At 38.9% G+C, this 16,289-nt stretch overlaps 5 protein-coding genes and 1 long non-coding RNA gene across 7 annotated transcripts; 3 read left to right on the forward strand and 3 right to left on the reverse strand.

Annotated features, from left to right (window-relative positions):
• The first annotated feature begins 194 nt into the window (after positions 1-194).
• Positions 195-1,808, forward strand: LOC105690461 (probable D-xylulose reductase A). Its single transcript, XM_020854949.2, has 5 exons — positions 195-332; positions 412-672; positions 921-1,158; positions 1,240-1,421; positions 1,509-1,808. Exons 1-5 carry the CDS (start codon positions 195-197, stop codon positions 1,710-1,712), a joined length of 1,023 nt encoding a protein of 340 aa, XP_020710608.2. The 3' UTR covers positions 1,713-1,808.
• A 279-nt stretch (positions 1,809-2,087) lies between these two features.
• LOC125502208 lies at positions 2,088-4,408 on the reverse strand. Of its 2 annotated transcripts, none has more exons than XR_007280056.1 (4): positions 4,266-4,408; positions 4,025-4,188; positions 3,227-3,556; positions 2,088-2,922 (listed from the first exon to the last, which is right to left on the reverse strand). It is a non-coding gene; the product is annotated as an uncharacterized LOC125502208 (long non-coding RNA). The 2 variants fall into 2 exon arrangements; XR_007280057.1 differs by having other exon boundaries at positions 2,088-2,869; positions 2,975-3,556.
• LOC105690489 (D-altritol 5-dehydrogenase-like) lies at positions 2,623-4,506 on the forward strand. Its single transcript, XM_012408277.3, has 5 exons — positions 2,623-2,904; positions 3,059-3,316; positions 3,392-3,629; positions 3,715-3,896; positions 4,027-4,506. The coding sequence occupies exons 1-5, from the start codon at positions 2,767-2,769 to the stop codon at positions 4,228-4,230; spliced, it is 1,020 nt and encodes a 339-aa protein (XP_012263700.2). The 5' UTR covers positions 2,623-2,766; the 3' UTR covers positions 4,231-4,506.
• Positions 4,507-6,205: 1,699 nt separating this feature from the next.
• LOC105690519 (D-arabinitol dehydrogenase 1-like) lies at positions 6,206-8,974 on the forward strand. Its single transcript, XM_012408335.3, has 5 exons — positions 6,206-6,456; positions 7,144-7,398; positions 7,667-7,904; positions 8,008-8,189; positions 8,340-8,974. The coding sequence occupies exons 1-5, from the start codon at positions 6,319-6,321 to the stop codon at positions 8,541-8,543; spliced, it is 1,017 nt and encodes a 338-aa protein (XP_012263758.2). The 5' UTR covers positions 6,206-6,318; the 3' UTR covers positions 8,544-8,974.
• Positions 8,975-9,475: 501 nt separating this feature from the next.
• On the reverse strand, positions 9,476-11,654 carry LOC105690635 (lachesin-like). The gene is made up of 5 exons (XM_012408617.3): positions 11,493-11,654; positions 10,976-11,208; positions 10,685-10,859; positions 9,964-10,199; positions 9,476-9,846 (listed from the first exon to the last, which is right to left on the reverse strand). Exons 1-5 carry the CDS (start codon positions 11,539-11,541, stop codon positions 9,730-9,732), a joined length of 810 nt encoding a protein of 269 aa, XP_012264040.2. The 5' UTR covers positions 11,542-11,654; the 3' UTR covers positions 9,476-9,729.
• Positions 11,655-11,727: 73 nt separating this feature from the next.
• LOC105690634 (lachesin) lies at positions 11,728-15,676 on the reverse strand. The gene is made up of 6 exons (XM_012408616.3): positions 15,343-15,676; positions 14,472-14,701; positions 14,142-14,398; positions 13,657-14,060; positions 13,184-13,301; positions 11,728-12,733 (listed from the first exon to the last, which is right to left on the reverse strand). The coding sequence occupies exons 1-6, from the start codon at positions 15,386-15,388 to the stop codon at positions 12,712-12,714; spliced, it is 1,077 nt and encodes a 358-aa protein (XP_012264039.1). The 5' UTR covers positions 15,389-15,676; the 3' UTR covers positions 11,728-12,711.
• Between the last annotated feature and the right edge of the window lie 613 nt (positions 15,677-16,289).

A 16,289-nucleotide genomic window follows, 5' to 3' on the forward strand; every position in this document is an offset into this window, starting at 1 on the left:
AAACCGCTATTCGAACTGCGTCGCTAAATTTTTTGGAATAATTATCATAAGCTGAGCTAGGAACGGTCAAGTAGATATAAAAGAAGTCCTCGTTGGTCTTTCGACATTTCGGGAGTTACTTTCACCGGAGTCGTTGCAGTTGCGATATATTCAGTTTGCTTTTGAGTGCGCATTAAAAATCCGACAAACTAAAAATGGAGTTTTTAAATTTCAATCCCAGGGACAAATCGTTGAAGCTTGAAGAGGCTCCTGTTCCTGTCCCAGCAGAGAATGAAGTTTTGATCAGAGTATCATTCGCTGGTGTCAGTGAAACCGATATACAGACGATCGAAGTACGTTGAAACTGAAAAAAACTAAAACTTTCCGCACTTTTTCAAAAATCGGCTTCGTAACTTGCGCAAATTATTTCAGGGTAGCTACCCTCGCAAAGAGAACGAGGACGCGGTTCTTTTGGGTCGTGAAATTGTCGGTGTCGTACAAGCGATCGGCTCAGCTGTTACCACACTTTCCGTTGGGCAAGCAGTAGCCGTAAATCCAAACGAGGGATGCGATGTTTGTAATTTTTGTCGGGCCGGCGGTTATAATCATTGTCAAAAAGCCGGCGCGGCCTCGACGCCCGAAATTTGGCGTAACGGAGGATGGAGAACTCACGCTTTGGTCCCAGAGAAACAGGTGAGTCCATCCCGACGACATTCCAGATCAGAAGGTGAAAATAATGTTCGCGAATTTGAACATCTGGCGGAATTCCGCCGATACGGTAGTCGCGTTCGACCGAGTTGGAAATTCGAAATTTGTCATACGATGAAACTTGGTATATCTTCTACGAAGGACCAAAAATCCCAAAGTTTCAGTATCCACGATCGAATTATAATCGCGAGGACGATTGGATGATTCAATTTCCGGTGTCTTTTGGATTCAAGGTTTATTTGGTTCCCGCAGGGGTGACTTTATCTCAGGCGGTACTAGCGGAGCCTTTGTCTTATTTGGCTCATAGCTGGGCCAAGATTAATCCGGTCGAAGTCGGCACCGGGACACTGGTGATCGGCGCTGGTATACTGGGTTTCCTGTGGGCGTCGCTCCTACACCTCCACGGACTGAGGAAAACCGTGACGATAATCGAACCGCGGATCAAGCGACGAAAACTGTTCGAAAAACTCGGTAGTGCCCGGCGCCAATCGCGCACCGATAGTTGAAAATTGAATTTAAGAATCGAAAACTAAGGCTGAATTTTCATACCAGATTTGGGATTCCGAGCGCTGGATATCGATGACGTGAAAGGCGAGGAATTCGACCTGGTGATAGACTGCAGCGGTGCTGGTTCCGCAACGGAGACAGCTTTGACATCCCTCGGTAGTGGAGGTCGTCTTTGTTTGGTCGGCTCTACAAACCCTCTGGCAGAGATAAAATTCAAACCGTTCCAGGTAAATATCGTAGCCGCAGCATTTTGAGCCACCTACTGCCACATGAATACCTTTGAAATTTGTTACACATTTTGTCTGATGCCGCAGGCCACCAGGAAGGAATTTTCTATAATTGGGGCGCACATCAATCAATTCACATTCGGAAGGACATTGTCTCTGATAACAGCGATGGGTGACACGTATCTCGATTATGAAAAGCTTGGAATCGGTGTCTACAAACTTTCACGGTACGAAGAGGCTCTGGCAGCCGTGAAAACTGGAGATATTACCAAAGCAGTGTTCAAGTTTTAAATATCATACGATCAAATTACATCTGACGATCCGAACATTTTTTCTTTCACCTTCGCTTGAACCAATAAAGAACGAATAAATTAATCGTCGGCAATATTTCTTTTTTTTTTTTTTTTGTCGTAATTAAACCTTAGCAACAATTTCGAAGACCCGATGGCTTTCGTTACTCATCATTTCACACCGTTGATAGTCACGTTCTACGAATTAAAAGAAATTCATTATCCCCGACGTATTTTACGACGATAAGGTCATCGTGCTCTGAAAAATGACTCGATAAATCGCTAGAACAAAATTCTATTATCTGGTCGAATGACAATTTGGAAGTGTGATACAAATTAGGGACATTCGAAAGGTCAGTAATTCGGCGTCAAGAAGTGGATGCGTGCTTTTTAATCGTCTGTCTGCTGCAACTGCGTATCTCGGAAATATCTTAATTTATAAAATTAAATAACATAAATATACTACCGAGGGAAAATTGGCTACTTAATTGCACCGGAATTTTTAGCTGTGATACTGCACGACTGAAGATAACTCGCAATGTCTCTTGGGTTATCAGCGACTTTCTGAAATTTCACCGAGTTTTTCATATACTCTTTATATTGTCGCCAGACGTTGATCGAAGTATAAATACCAACCGAACGAGTTAAAATAACCAAAAGTTACGGAGATTGAAATTTCATGACTACATTTGAAAAGAAAAAAAAAAAAATGTCCGATAACCCACGAGTTGCCCTCATCTGACGATGCAGTGGAAGCGCAAGGCGCCCGTGATGGAATAATTGGAGATTATCATGTATCGCATAATTGAATTTCATTTCGACGCTGTTGCATTTTTTATTTTTGACCTGCAGTCCTATCGTAGATCCCCGACGACTATCATAACCATTGACAATGGGGGTGAACTCTCCGAGTGATACCGTAACGCATATAAGCGTTTCCCGGCGGTCCGTCTTCACTTCAGTTTTCATTCGTTCGGTGAGCCAGTATTACGAGTCACCATTTTCAACCGAATCATCCATCATCAGCTATAGCTGGCGAAAGCGCTGTCGATAAGATGGAATTTCTGAGTTTCGATCCTAAGAGCAAATCTTTGGCGTTGAAAAAAGCTGCCGTCCCTGTGCCGAAGGGTACGGAAGTTCTGGTCAAAGTTTCATATTCTGGAATTTGCGGGACCGATTTACACATCATAGATGTACGAGTATACCTGTACCTGAAATAAATAACAAGAAATTTTTCAATATAAAATCAATCGCCGTATTTACCTCCGGTAAAAACGAACATGGAAAACCGTCGACGGTTCGAAGAATTTCCGTCGACCGTTTTGACGTTTGAATTATATTTCTCAGGGTAGTTTTCCCTGCAAAGAGAACGGCCCGTTGGTAATGGGTCACGAATTTTCCGGCCTGGTGGAGTCGATCGGTTCGGAAGTCACCGCATTTTCGGTCGGACAGAGAGTCGTTGTGAATCCAAACGACGGTTGCAACACATGCAATCATTGTCACGGCGGTAATTACCATTACTGTCCTCGCGGAGGAATCCACAACACCATTGGAATTTTCCGAGACGGTGGATGGTCCAGCCACGCCGTTGTCCCGGAGACACAGGTAATCGAATATATTGAAAATATTTGAATAATCCTCGTTCGAAGTACACCGTTTTGTTTTTCTCGTTTTTCCAAGGTGCATCTGGTTCCCGATGGAGTTTCGCTACCCCAAGCCGCACTCGCCGAGCCTCTGTCCTGCCTGGCTCATGGATGGGACATGATAAATCCGGTGACTATTGGAACGAGAATTTTAGTGATCGGCGCCGGAATAATCGGCTCTCTTTGGGCGTCTCTGTTCCACCTGTACGGGCAAAGGAAGAGTGTTATTGTTAGCGAGCCGCAGAGTAAACGGAGACAGCTTTTCAGAAATCTCGGTAAGTTTGCGATTTAAATTGCGCGTTCGTTGATCATATTTTTCATATCGTCCTCGTTTGTTTTTGTCATCGCTTTGCGTATCAGATTTGGATTATCAGGCGGTAACTCCCGCTGATCTGAATGGAAGAGAATTCGATTTAGCGATAGACTGCAGCGGTTCAGCTGCCGCTATGGAGGCAGCATTTCCCTTACTAGGCAACGGAGGGCGACTCTGTGTCTTTGGTGTTGCTAGTCCTCAGGCAGAGCTCAGAATAAAACCGTTCGAGGTCAGGATATTGAAATATACATAATTACATAACGTTCGTATCGTCGCGCCGTTGATCTAGGTGCGAAAGTTATTAGAATCGATGAAAATGAATGATTTTTTATTTTTGTTTTTTTTTGTTTCACTTACAGATCTACATGAAGGAGTTGACCGTATTCGGCGTGAATATCAACCCGTTCACATTTCCGAAAGCTTTGTCATTGGTAACAGCGATGGCTGATAAATATCTGGATTACAAAAAGCTTGGAATCGGTATTTACAAACTGTCGCAGTACCAGGAGGCTCTAAACGCCCTAAAAAACGGAGATATTAGCAAAGCGGTTTTTAAGTTTTAAGTCATTGTTATCAACTTATTATTTAATAGACTCACAATTAGGTATAGGATCGAAGATGGGCTGCATAACAGGTGTGTTTTATTAGTCACTTTTCCAGAGTTTCGAGAGACAAAATGTATAAATGTTATTCAAAATTCCTCACATTTTCGAACTTACTACCTAAGAGAACTATAGTCTAGCATCGGAATGAAATCGCCGATGATTGATATTTTTGAGTCGTAAAGTAACGGAAAATGTAAAAAAGTAAGTAATAAAGAAATGAATAAATAAACGGAATGAAATGATTACACTCATCTCGTGCTCTCCGAAGAATTTGCTAGATTGTTCTGTCACGCTTGAAGATGGACGATTTACATACCATATGTATTACAATCTATTGAAGACTATATCAATGATTCGATCGCATCTTATTAGCGAGTATGGAAAATTTGGGATTGCTCAAAGGTCGTGATATGATTGATTTTGTTTCGTCAGTGATTCGATAAGTAATATCATTTTTGTCACATTGACATAATCGTCTACACTTATCTGTACGATCAAAATTCCTAACAAACAATTTTGAATAAACAGCCGATATAGGACGCACGACCTACGATTTGGTTCGACGAATTTTTCCATTATTTTTCAAGTACTCTTCACATATTGTACCAACAGCCCGAAAACTTACGACAGATTACATCTATCTTCAAATTTATCTTTACCCTATATGCAGTTACCGTCTCATGGTGTACTTGTGTGTATGTACGTATGTACATGCAGACCCTAATATGCACGATATCTTTCACTTTCATGTCACATTACAAATTGATACGGGTATTTAATTTGTTTCAACATCGTCAAATACGAGACAGACGGACGTTTCTATAGTACGAAGTCGTTCAAGTGCCGATGCAACATTGATACTGGCTTGAGGTGTAGCAACGCTGACAATTCGTTTCGTTCATTTACAGCAGACGTAAAAGTAAACGTGAAAAATTATCGCCACTTAATGTCAAAGATGGACGGTAACTGATTTCACGCTGTAGGTAGAAAAAAAAAAAAAAAAGAAAAAAAAAACAACAAAACTTGTCTTGTTCCGAGTCGTTTGTTTCGACTCGTAGAGAAACAAACAAAGGAAAAATACAGAAAAAAAAAAAAAATGAATAATAAAAACTGAATCAAACCTGAAGTGATTTCAAATGCACGGATGTATATGATTAGTGACCAGCGTTATTTTTTTGCCTAAAATGTTCGCACAAACAACGTTACATCCATACTATCTGCGTATTCCCACTCGAGAAATCAAACCTATTGAATCTTGATTAACAAGGTGCCTCTTGAATGCCAATTTATGGTATGACATGATTGTTATCCGGTAGTATATAGTATGTACTTTACTTCATGGAATGTGGTTTCTAAAAACACAAGGCTGTTTAACCACATAGATTACGTGATAATTTTTAGTACCCAATGAGCTTGATTCACTTACGTACTATACCTGTGGGGCTTCCGTTTCAAGCGGATGAGCGTATAAATAGGATTGTGGTAATTTTTGCGTTGTTCCTGTACATTTTTAAGTAATCATGTCAGAAAAATGTCTTTGACTCTGTACTTACTTACATACAACAACATGCATAGGTTCCAGAAAAAATCATCCAGGCGATGAATTACTCGGAAATGGAAGCACATGTGCTGGCGATGATGATTCTTTGTGCGAATCTTGTATGGAAAAAAAAAAAACACGAGACTTTTTTTTTAATTCAAATGGTAATAATAATAACAACAACATTATTAATGACGTTAATAACATATGCGGAATCAACGTGTACAGCTAGAGTAAAAAATAAAGGAAGAAAAAAACAAAAAGGCGTGGATATTTATCTCGTCGGCAATTGGCGCCGGGTATGATTGGTCACGTGACAAAATCGATCAATCTGGGGGCTATCGGTAAACCACCAAATACTGATTTGAGCTGGAAATTGTCTTATAAGGCACGATGGTTATCGATCTGCCAGCACTTCAGATTTATCCTTTGAACTGGTCGTTAAACGCTCAAGTTCTTATATTGCTTTTTGAGTATTATAGACCCGCGCGCGGTGAAGTTACAAAATGGAGTTTTTGAGTTTCGATTCTAGGGACAAATCATTGACCCTAAAGAAAGGAGATATTCCTGTCCCAGCGAATAATGAAGTTTTGGTCAAAGTTGCTTACGCTGGTATTTGCGGAACCGATTTACACATCATTGCCGTACGAATGATTTGATTATTATTTTGTTACGATTCTCTGGAAACGAAGCCATTAAAAAGTGTCGTAAGTCGTGAATAGGACGATGACTACTGAATTTCCTGGACTGCACCCCTGAGCACTTAATATTTTTGAAATTCCTTTTTTATCAAGAATTTCGCGTACCATTTTTATTATGAAAAATTATGATTTCAAAACCGAAGAGGGATCGGGTCTTTGAATTTGATTATTTTTTGTTTCAGCAAGTCAAAAATATTTTTGTGGTTTTTGACACGAGAGATGTTTATAAAAAATAAATTAAATGAATTATATACAGAATAACGTGATCCGATCATTACCTCTGTGCACAAATTCTGTCATCGATCCCATTCATCGTCCGCGGCAATCTATATCCGAATAACAATTTAGGAGGAATTTTCAATTCTAACATTCAACTAATAATTCGATGCGGTTTAAACTAGATTTTGAACTAAATATGACGACATAAACGACACTTTATCGGAATTGATTTTAAATCGCTGGTAAACTTCAACGGCCCATCGTTAAAAACAAACATTGCCTAATATACCTGAGCCTAATTATCCGAACTTTTATATATAGCCCTGGCTATGCGGATGCAACTCTTTTTCACTAATTGAATAATAACTAATTTTATTTGGAAACTCAACTCCCTGATTTTGGTTACTACAGGGCAATTTTCCCTGCAAGGACGACGGCCCCGTGACACTGGGACATGAATTTTCCGGAGTTGTGCAATCGATCGGTTCGGAAATAACAACTTTTGCCGTAGGGCAGAAGGTCGTCATTGATCCGAACAGTGGATGCGACAATTGCAATTATTGTCATGGGGGTAATTACCACTTCTGTCAACGCAGCGGTCACAAAGTTATCGGTATAAGACGCGATGGAGGCTGGGCCACGCACGTCGTCGTTCCAGAATCGCAGGTACCGATCCCATCGCCACAAATATCCGCTGCATATTCCAATCATAGCCAATCATTACTTCCGTTTTATCTTCGTCTCAGATTCACTCGGCTTATATCAGCTTGTCATACTCCTAATAAAACCATCACTCTTGAGAATCCCCGATCGATACGATCATCGTCATCAGCCTTTGCATCTCCCGCTCCGGTGACAAGTGACATGCGCAATCGTCTTACTCGCAATAATATTTTTCAAATTCATTCCGATCACCCGTTTCTTAATATCGAAGGTTCACCCAGTTCCGGATGAAATCGAACTCTCTCACGCGGCCCTTGTCGAGCCGATATCCTGCCTGGTGCATGGCTGGGATTTGGTGAATCCGATAAATATAGGATCAAAAATATTGATTATCGGCGCTGGAATAATCGGCTTCCTTTGGTCATGCGTTCTCCACCTTCAAGGTCACCGTAAAGCGGTCACTCTAAGCGTACGAAGACCCAAGAGAAGACAACTGTTCGAAGATCTGAGTGAGTGCAAGCGAAATGCTATGAAAGATACATTATTCAAATCCATCGCCCTAATCGTAAACATGACTTATCAAAATACGTCGTTGAAATGTTAATCCTGCAGAGCTTGGCTACGAAGCTGTCAGTCCGGCCGAATTGAAAGGTCGCGAATTTGATCTGGCGATAGACTGCAGCGGTTCGGCTCAGGCTATGGAGGACGCCGTTCCGATGTTAGCGCGAGGCGGTCGTCTCTGTATATTCGGAGTCGCTAATCCTGACGATAGAATCAGAGTCAATCCATTCGATGTAAGTTAAGCGTCTGAAATCTATTTATCGGATTATATTAAGTCATTCGACGTCGATCAACCGCAGTTGGATATTGAAATCCATTGATTGATATTGATGAAAGAACAGAGATGACAATTGAGTTATCATTTTTACTTTGTCTTTTTACAGATATTCAAGAAGGAACTTACAATCGTCGGCGTCAACGTTAATCCGTTTACTTTCCCTAAAGCATTGTCTTTGGTGGCAGCGTTGTCCGACGCCTACCTTGATTACGGAAAACTGGGAATCGGCGTTTACAAATTGTCACAGTACAAAGATGCTCTAGCCGATTTGAAAAATGGAGAAATTACCAAGGCGGTATTCAAATTTTGACTCGAATTTCGATTACACCATAGATATATTGAACTACAGTCATCTGATACCTGTATGTCGGTATTTACCTTTCTGGAAGTAATATTACTGCAGAATATACTTAACGTTGCAAACGTAATTATTCTGAACGCGTATACATATATGTGTTTGCTCTACGTGCGATGAGAACAAAAAACATAAAACGATCTTATTGATCACATAAGTTAGCTCTCTGTAAAGATGACTGAATGAACCTGCCTCAATTTTTTTTTTTTTTTTTACCAATTGTAAGAAAGTATTCGGAAAGCCATCTAAGTTTGTAATAAAATACGATAGATGTAATTCATATCGCTATTTTTTTTCCTAGTATGGTTGCTCTAGGACAGCATTTAATAATAACGTATAGCATAAAATTTAATGTATTAAATAAAACTAATGTAACTGCTGCTCGACGCCGTTGAATATATTATTTTTTTTTATAACCATCAGAATTCCTCCTCACAAACCATATCTGAACACAGGGGGGTAAGATAAGAAAACTTTTATCATCAGTAGTCAGGCTGTGAGTCCCGAATTAGAGGAAACAAAATGGCCTCAATTTATCTCGAGTTCACGCATGAAATTCGAGGGAAAATCGTACCAAACTATAAATATGTTGTTTCAAATTGATCTGTACACCTCGCTATATACTATACCTACCCCTTAGCACATGCGGGCTACCGTTTTGTAGAATACATCACAATCTCGACAACAATTCAAGATATAAGTCGAAATAGATATACTAACCGTGCTGTGATTTGTTTTCTTCTCTTTTCACAATTTTCTGCGGCTGTTTTTGATTTTCTCGCGGTCTTGATCAAGTGGCACCAACATGGCGTCGTTATATTGGTTAGCATGTGCAAATTTCACTTGTTTTTTTCCAAGCTGAAGAAAATAATTGCAGGCGGCCGAACTCAGGCGCGACTTCACATTAATTTTTATTATGTATATTAGAATAATTGTGCTAATTCAAATTCAATTCTTCTCAATTATACTCAATTTTAATTAATTCTCGATAACTCCGATTAATTTTGCTTAATTCTATTCAATACAAATTGATTTTTAATAATTCTATTTAATTCGAAATAATTCATGTAATTTCGATTAATGCAAGTTGATTCATTCTAGCTTGAATTAATTTTTCTAATTCGTGTTAATTTGTGTTGATTCAAATCAGTGACTTCGAGTGGACTTGTACTTCGACATCAGCAGTGACGAGGTCTTCGACCGTCTTCATCAGGACACATTGATAAGTCGTAGCGTCCTCTAATTTCAGATTTTCGAGCTTGAATAGGAAAAGAGATTTCATTGAAATGTGACATACGCCATGTTTCAATCTTACATTGCGATAATCGTAAAGAAAAAAGTGGTAATTCAATCATGAAAGCTATCCCAGATATACCTTCAATGTGCACAATGTGACGTTGTCGGTGGTTGTCTTGGTTATATGAGAATCACGCAAAACAAGTGCTGTCGCTACATCCAAATATTGATGATAGATATCATCACGCTTTTTAATCCAAACCACCCCAATGGTCGATACATTTTCCAGCACACATTCCAGGGTAACATTGTCACCAACTTCCGCAATTTGAGTTGGTGATACGCGAATAATCCTTGGAGTATTTTGCGACGACACTGTAGAAATTTAAACGAACAATCTCTTCAGCGCATCATTTCAAAGGCTAATAATTAATTAAATGGAATGCAGCTCACAATGCTTTATGCAATTATTTTTAAATCGGAGCGTGAATTCATTTTCATTAAATTGAAATTCACCCTTTGCTACCGGCATACCGAATACCAAGAACAAATTAAATAAATTCGTGTCTCTCTGATATTGAAATACTGCAGCTGACCACGATAAAATCAGCGCTAAATGATTAAACCCGTCGATGTTGCAGCCAAAGTTTATCGCTGAATCACAGTTGCCAGGGTCACGGCATGGATCATTATAAAATCCTAATTCGGCGAAAGGTCAATCTGCAATCATCGCAGCATTGATGGAAGAGATGATCGATTTTTATCACGAAATTAACGCGAAGTATTATTTTAGTAGGGACACTGTGAGAACATTTGACAAATGAAATATTTCATAAGATGCAGTTTTATCGTTAATATACCGTCAGGCTCCCCCTCAGATTTGGAAAGTGAGGTTTCCGTTGCGTTCCAATCAAATGCGACTTCGCCTGGTTTCGGAAGCACTTGCACCTCAACGTCCGAAGTCAGAACGCTGTCCATGGCAAGCGGTAAAAGACATTGGTATACTCCCGCATCTGAGAAGTCTACATTTCGGATCTGACAATTAAAAACGATAAGTCTTCGTTGGTAACAACGTCTGACGATTCAGCAGTCGAAATTCGCTTCCGGTTTCCATCATTTTTTTATTCCCGTATACAAGCATATCTGTCTACCTCCAATTTGTACGTTGAACTATTACGGTCGAATGTTGAGGAATATCGGTCGTCATGAACCAACAGTATTGATCCCATTGTTAATAATCTCCTCTCCAAAATTGGCCCCCTGGCCCACATGAGGGTATTGGCTTCGTAATTTTCGACCAAACATTCTAGTGAAATGCTATTCCCTACGATGCCAGCTACAGTTGTCGATGCGGTTCTGATCTTTGGCGTTTCTTGCGACGCGGCTATGTGTGGTATTGAAGTAAATAAAAGAGAATTACAGAAGGGCATATTATTCGAGACTTATTTTATGCCGGTAAATTATATCGATGTCAACGTCTGCTTTCAAGATTTTTAATATCTGTCGTCCAACGGATGTCAACAAGGTGTTGTTATTTTGTACCTGATAACGAGATGTCGAAACTCTAGTCACTACTCTACGTGAGACTTTTTTTTTTTTCAATCAAGACCACTTACAATATCACCGGTGATTACGCGATATTGAAATTTTTTCCAGCGAAAAACTCACCCGTCGTTACCAACGCCCCCAATACCAAGCACAAATGGATGGAATTCATGTTAACGCAACAGAAAAACGACGTCAAATGATCGTGTAAGTCGTTACGCCGTGAGCGTTTACAATCTTCATAGATACATAAAAAAAGCGATCAACGCCACTATTTTATAATTATTCAAAAATACCGAGTCATATGCTATCGAACGAACGTGTTACGTAGTCGGCATGCGCAGTGTTACTCGAGATCTTGGAATGTTAGAAAAAAATTTATTACTTCATGTTTATTAAGATTGATTGTAAAATTTGCCAATCGCAGACGATTTGTATATTACAAATTTATAAAAACATTATACAAAACACCTATAATGTAATTATTACTGTGTATACTAATGTTGAAAAATTTTATTATTGTGTTGGATTTCGCTAAAATATAGTTTCAGTTCCAACAAGGTAGTCCGCTTCTTATATGAGATTACTCACTACCTGGGCATAAGGTACTTCTGGGGTACCTTGATTAGGTACTTGAACATTAATTAGCATGTATATTAAGACGTATTTCTAATATTAATTTGTATTGATGCTACACTTAATATAACGTAGGGACCTGGTAAAGATCGTCCAATAAAATTAGGGATATCACCTCGACCCCTTTTTTATGTGCTGTAAAAAGCTGCCCGATTAGAGTCTTGAGTTAGTTGCTCCGTCAATTAATTTGTAAGATAGATTCTATCTCGAGATTCGATGATGCGTTCACTTTCAGTGAGCAGAGAAATTAATATCATAATAATATCAAGTGATGATTAAATACCTTCCACCTTTCCTCCCTTCCTCTTATATCCTACATTCTCCTCTTATTCTTCAAAACTTTGACGAATAATTCAGTTTAACTGACATCATAACGATATGTTTAAGAAAATTGCGTCAACCTTAATGATATAACATTCACAATTTTTTGATTTCTGGATACGTGGAATGACGATTCGTTAAGATATGTAAAAAATTACAACCCTTGTATACTGTCGTTACATTAATTAAAACCTGGAATGAAGTTTGACTTAAAACAACCTACGATGTAAATGGCTAAAAAAATAATCGTGTAAAAACGGTTTCGGATTGATCAAAAGATCAATCAAATGTCCATAAACTGGTAAAAACGACAAGGCTGGCCCAAGCCATCAACCATTTTGATAATATACAGCGCGATGCTGCACCCCAACGAAGTCCCGGATAGTTAATGTTTGGTATGGAAATTTCTGAAATGAAGGAGAAAAATAATTCACAATTAGCGATAAAAAACGACGACATTTGAATTTTGGGCCGAAAATTCGATGTTTTTCTAATTCAGCATTGCCAGTTGGATCGAATTTCTAAACAACCGTCTCACCTATTGGATTGCTGCGTCAATTCCTTTTCGCTTGTCTATCGATAGGTGAAAAATTCATTTTTTTTTCGTCGAACTAACAATAAGCGGATATTATATTGAGGCACATGCAATACCGCGATACTCAAAATTACTGCTGCAAAAGCGGCGTGTTCTATAAATTCACAATCCATACTAAGCAATGTTTCGCATTCCAAATTACTACTTCAGCATTAATGTAATTTCCGAGGCTGGATACTTTGCAGCCACCTTTTGATGAACCTTGCAGCATTTTATAAGATAGATACAATGAATGAAAAGATTCTAGTTCAGCAACTCTTACCTGAAAATAGCTGCTATGAGAACAGCTAAGGCCACCAATGGCCCCGAGGAGAGCGGTATTACAGTTGCTCCATAATGTGCCTGACCACAAGCCGGTGGGCAGACAGGAATAATTGTTTCTGCATAAACAAATAATACACGAGCTACAACATGCTGTCTAAAAAATGAGTATAATAATACTTGTTTGAATTAACAAACTGAGTCATTGAATTCAAAGAAAAAGAAAATACAAAAGTTACTCAAAGTAATATGACCGATTGTGACGTAACTATAAATACTTGCTACTGTCCTTGGACTTTGAACAGCCTAATCTAATTGTAAGTAAAAACAAAATATACATCAAGCAGGTCATGGAGAACTTGAACTATACTTGCGTAATTTAGAATGAAATTAAAAAAGTAACAATTATCAGATACTGCGGCTCTAAGTCTACAGAGTACAAATAAAAAGAAGAGATATTGTACAAACACTCACCGAAAAGTTCCACTCTGGTTTCGGTTGTTCCGAGCTTGTTTGCAGCTCTGCAAACGTACTGCCCGTATTGTCGTTTCTCAATAGTAATAATCCTAATAGTAGTGTCGGTGAACTCATCAGCAGTGGCAAAGTGGGAGATACTGTAATGCTGGTTGTTTGAAAGTTGGACGTCATCTTTTAGCCAAATAATAGCAGGTGGAGGATAGGCTTCGACGTGACATTCCAAATCCATATCGTACTGCAGAGCTTGACCAAGACGTGGACGAGGGGCCGTAATTACCGGTGCAAATTCAACTTCTACAGCAATGTTACGACGGGCACCCTTTCCTACTCCATTTTCAGCCACGCAGTAATATGTACCACGATCTTCTTTTCGGATCGATGATATTTTCAATGTATTACCTCTGCACAATTTGTGAAATAAAATATCCATGAATTTTTTAAATTCTTGCCCACGAATTTTTAAACTTTTGGTGACCACTCACCGATAAATAGAACCTCCTGTTGGTAAAATGGCATTATTTTCTCTACGCCATGAAATTCTTGGATACGGATGTCCAGATGCGTAACACTGCAGCTGTACACTCTGACCCTCGCTTGTCACAAGCGATCGAGTCGAATTATCGCTGATAACAGGCTGCCTGCGTACTTGCAGTTCAACTTCAGCTGAAATTCTGTTATTTAGGGATATCAATACTTGGCACTGATATGCTGCAGCATCAGTTTCCTGTATGTCTTTGATCTGAAAAGAATAAAAATGACTGAAAACTTCTGTCACATGACAGAGATTAGAAGGAATGTGATTTCAACTTTACCTGTAGAGTATACGTAGATGAGGCGGTGTCGTATCTCAAGGAGAACCGACTGTCTCGGATGATTAGGGTTGTCCCAGTTGAAATAGGTAACGGATCTTTGCTAACCTTTACCCAGAGTACTGGGAAATCTTGAGCATATTGAACTGAACATTGCAGATCTACGGTTCCTCCGATGTCTCTAATCTGTTCCTGAGAGATGTAACTTATAGTTGGGGTTCGCTGTGCCGTAGCTGAAATAATAAGAAATGTTGATTTGTGAATAGACTTAGACAAAAAAGGGAGTTAACAAGAGTTACTTGGTTGTAGAAATCGCATGAATTCAACTTTGGTTTGAGAATTGTCATTCAACAAATGATATTAGTGGATCAATTGAGGTTTCAAGATTAACTGTTGGGTGATAGAAGATCTGATTGGCATCATCACCACAGTTGACCCAATTTGTAGTAAAGGTGATATCTGTCAAAAAGCTTGTCACGATTACTTTGTCAGCAATGACTAATCGCTGTTCCATGTGATGATTGAATGAATGAAAGATTAAATGACAAATCGTGAATCACCATCAATTAGTCCGTACTAAACATTATATAATTACGATGGTCGGACAGATTATGATTTCTGGAAAAGTAATATCACATACATCCGATGAAATTTGATGCAAATTCAACAGTGAAGACAATTTTCAAAAATCGTTTGGCTCAGAGGCTCGCGGTGTCGTACATCGATTATACCGAAATCGAAAAGAAGTGATTTAACGAAGATGTTATTTTACTGGACTCGACAACACAAATTGAACAAACTTTGCTGGAGCTTGCGTTGGTTAAATAATGTTGGAACTGATGGTGCAAATTAAAAAAAAAAGGAATAAACTTACTCAGCTGTAGAAATGCTAATAAGAGACATACGCCGAAGGTTTCCATTGCAGCGACACACCCAGTAATTCTGATCAAACGACGCCCAAAATATTTGCTGACACTGGATTGTTTCGCGATATCCTAACTTATAAATTCACTGGACTTAGTTCAATAGTCGTTTTTCAGATTTTCTGTCGAGATTTTATATTCGTTAATTATTGCATTTGTGCGATATTGGACGAGAGCTGCAGCTCTGGCAGCAGTAAAAAAGAAGTTGTCAAACAATACAATTCTGCAACGGCACGCAGGCGTTTGTTCAACGTTTGTTGATCGTAGAAATCGACTGTTTCAACATGGCGGCTGACACTGTCGGTGCTGCCATCATTGCTATAGACAAATTCACAACCTATAATTGCGATTACGAAATTATTATCGAGATAAGTCATTAACATACGACATCAAACTCGCTCTATATGCGAGAATGATAATTTAGTTGAATTTTTTGCTCATTTTATCTTTATCGAAACTATAAATCCGGTGCCTATTTGACCTCGAGGTAAAACTACCCCTAAATCGACAAATGCGGTACGAGTTTGAATTTAAAATTTTGTCGATCACTTGAATAAATGTTCTTGTAATTCCAATTGTACTCCAACGTGATTTCATCCACGGAAAGAGTCTCAAAATTGTTCAGGATATAAACGGCGTATGTTATATTATATAATGATAGACCAAATATATAGATTCATAATTTGCATAATTTTCTACACAGTCTTATTTGCCTCATGTGGCTTAAAATATACTACCCCACAAATCTATAATGGATATAACAGCCAAGGACACAATTAATTTTTTTCCTTTTTTCTTTATTTAACGTAAAATATACATCCGAGCTAACATAATCTCTATCTTTATCGTATATTTCTACCCAATAAGTTTTGTCTTGGAATAGATTGCACCTACGCAT

Source organism: Athalia rosae, chromosome 1 (assembly GCF_917208135.1).
Source record: "Athalia rosae chromosome 1, iyAthRosa1.1, whole genome shotgun sequence".
Taxonomy (NCBI): domain Eukaryota; kingdom Metazoa; phylum Arthropoda; class Insecta; order Hymenoptera; family Athaliidae; genus Athalia; species Athalia rosae.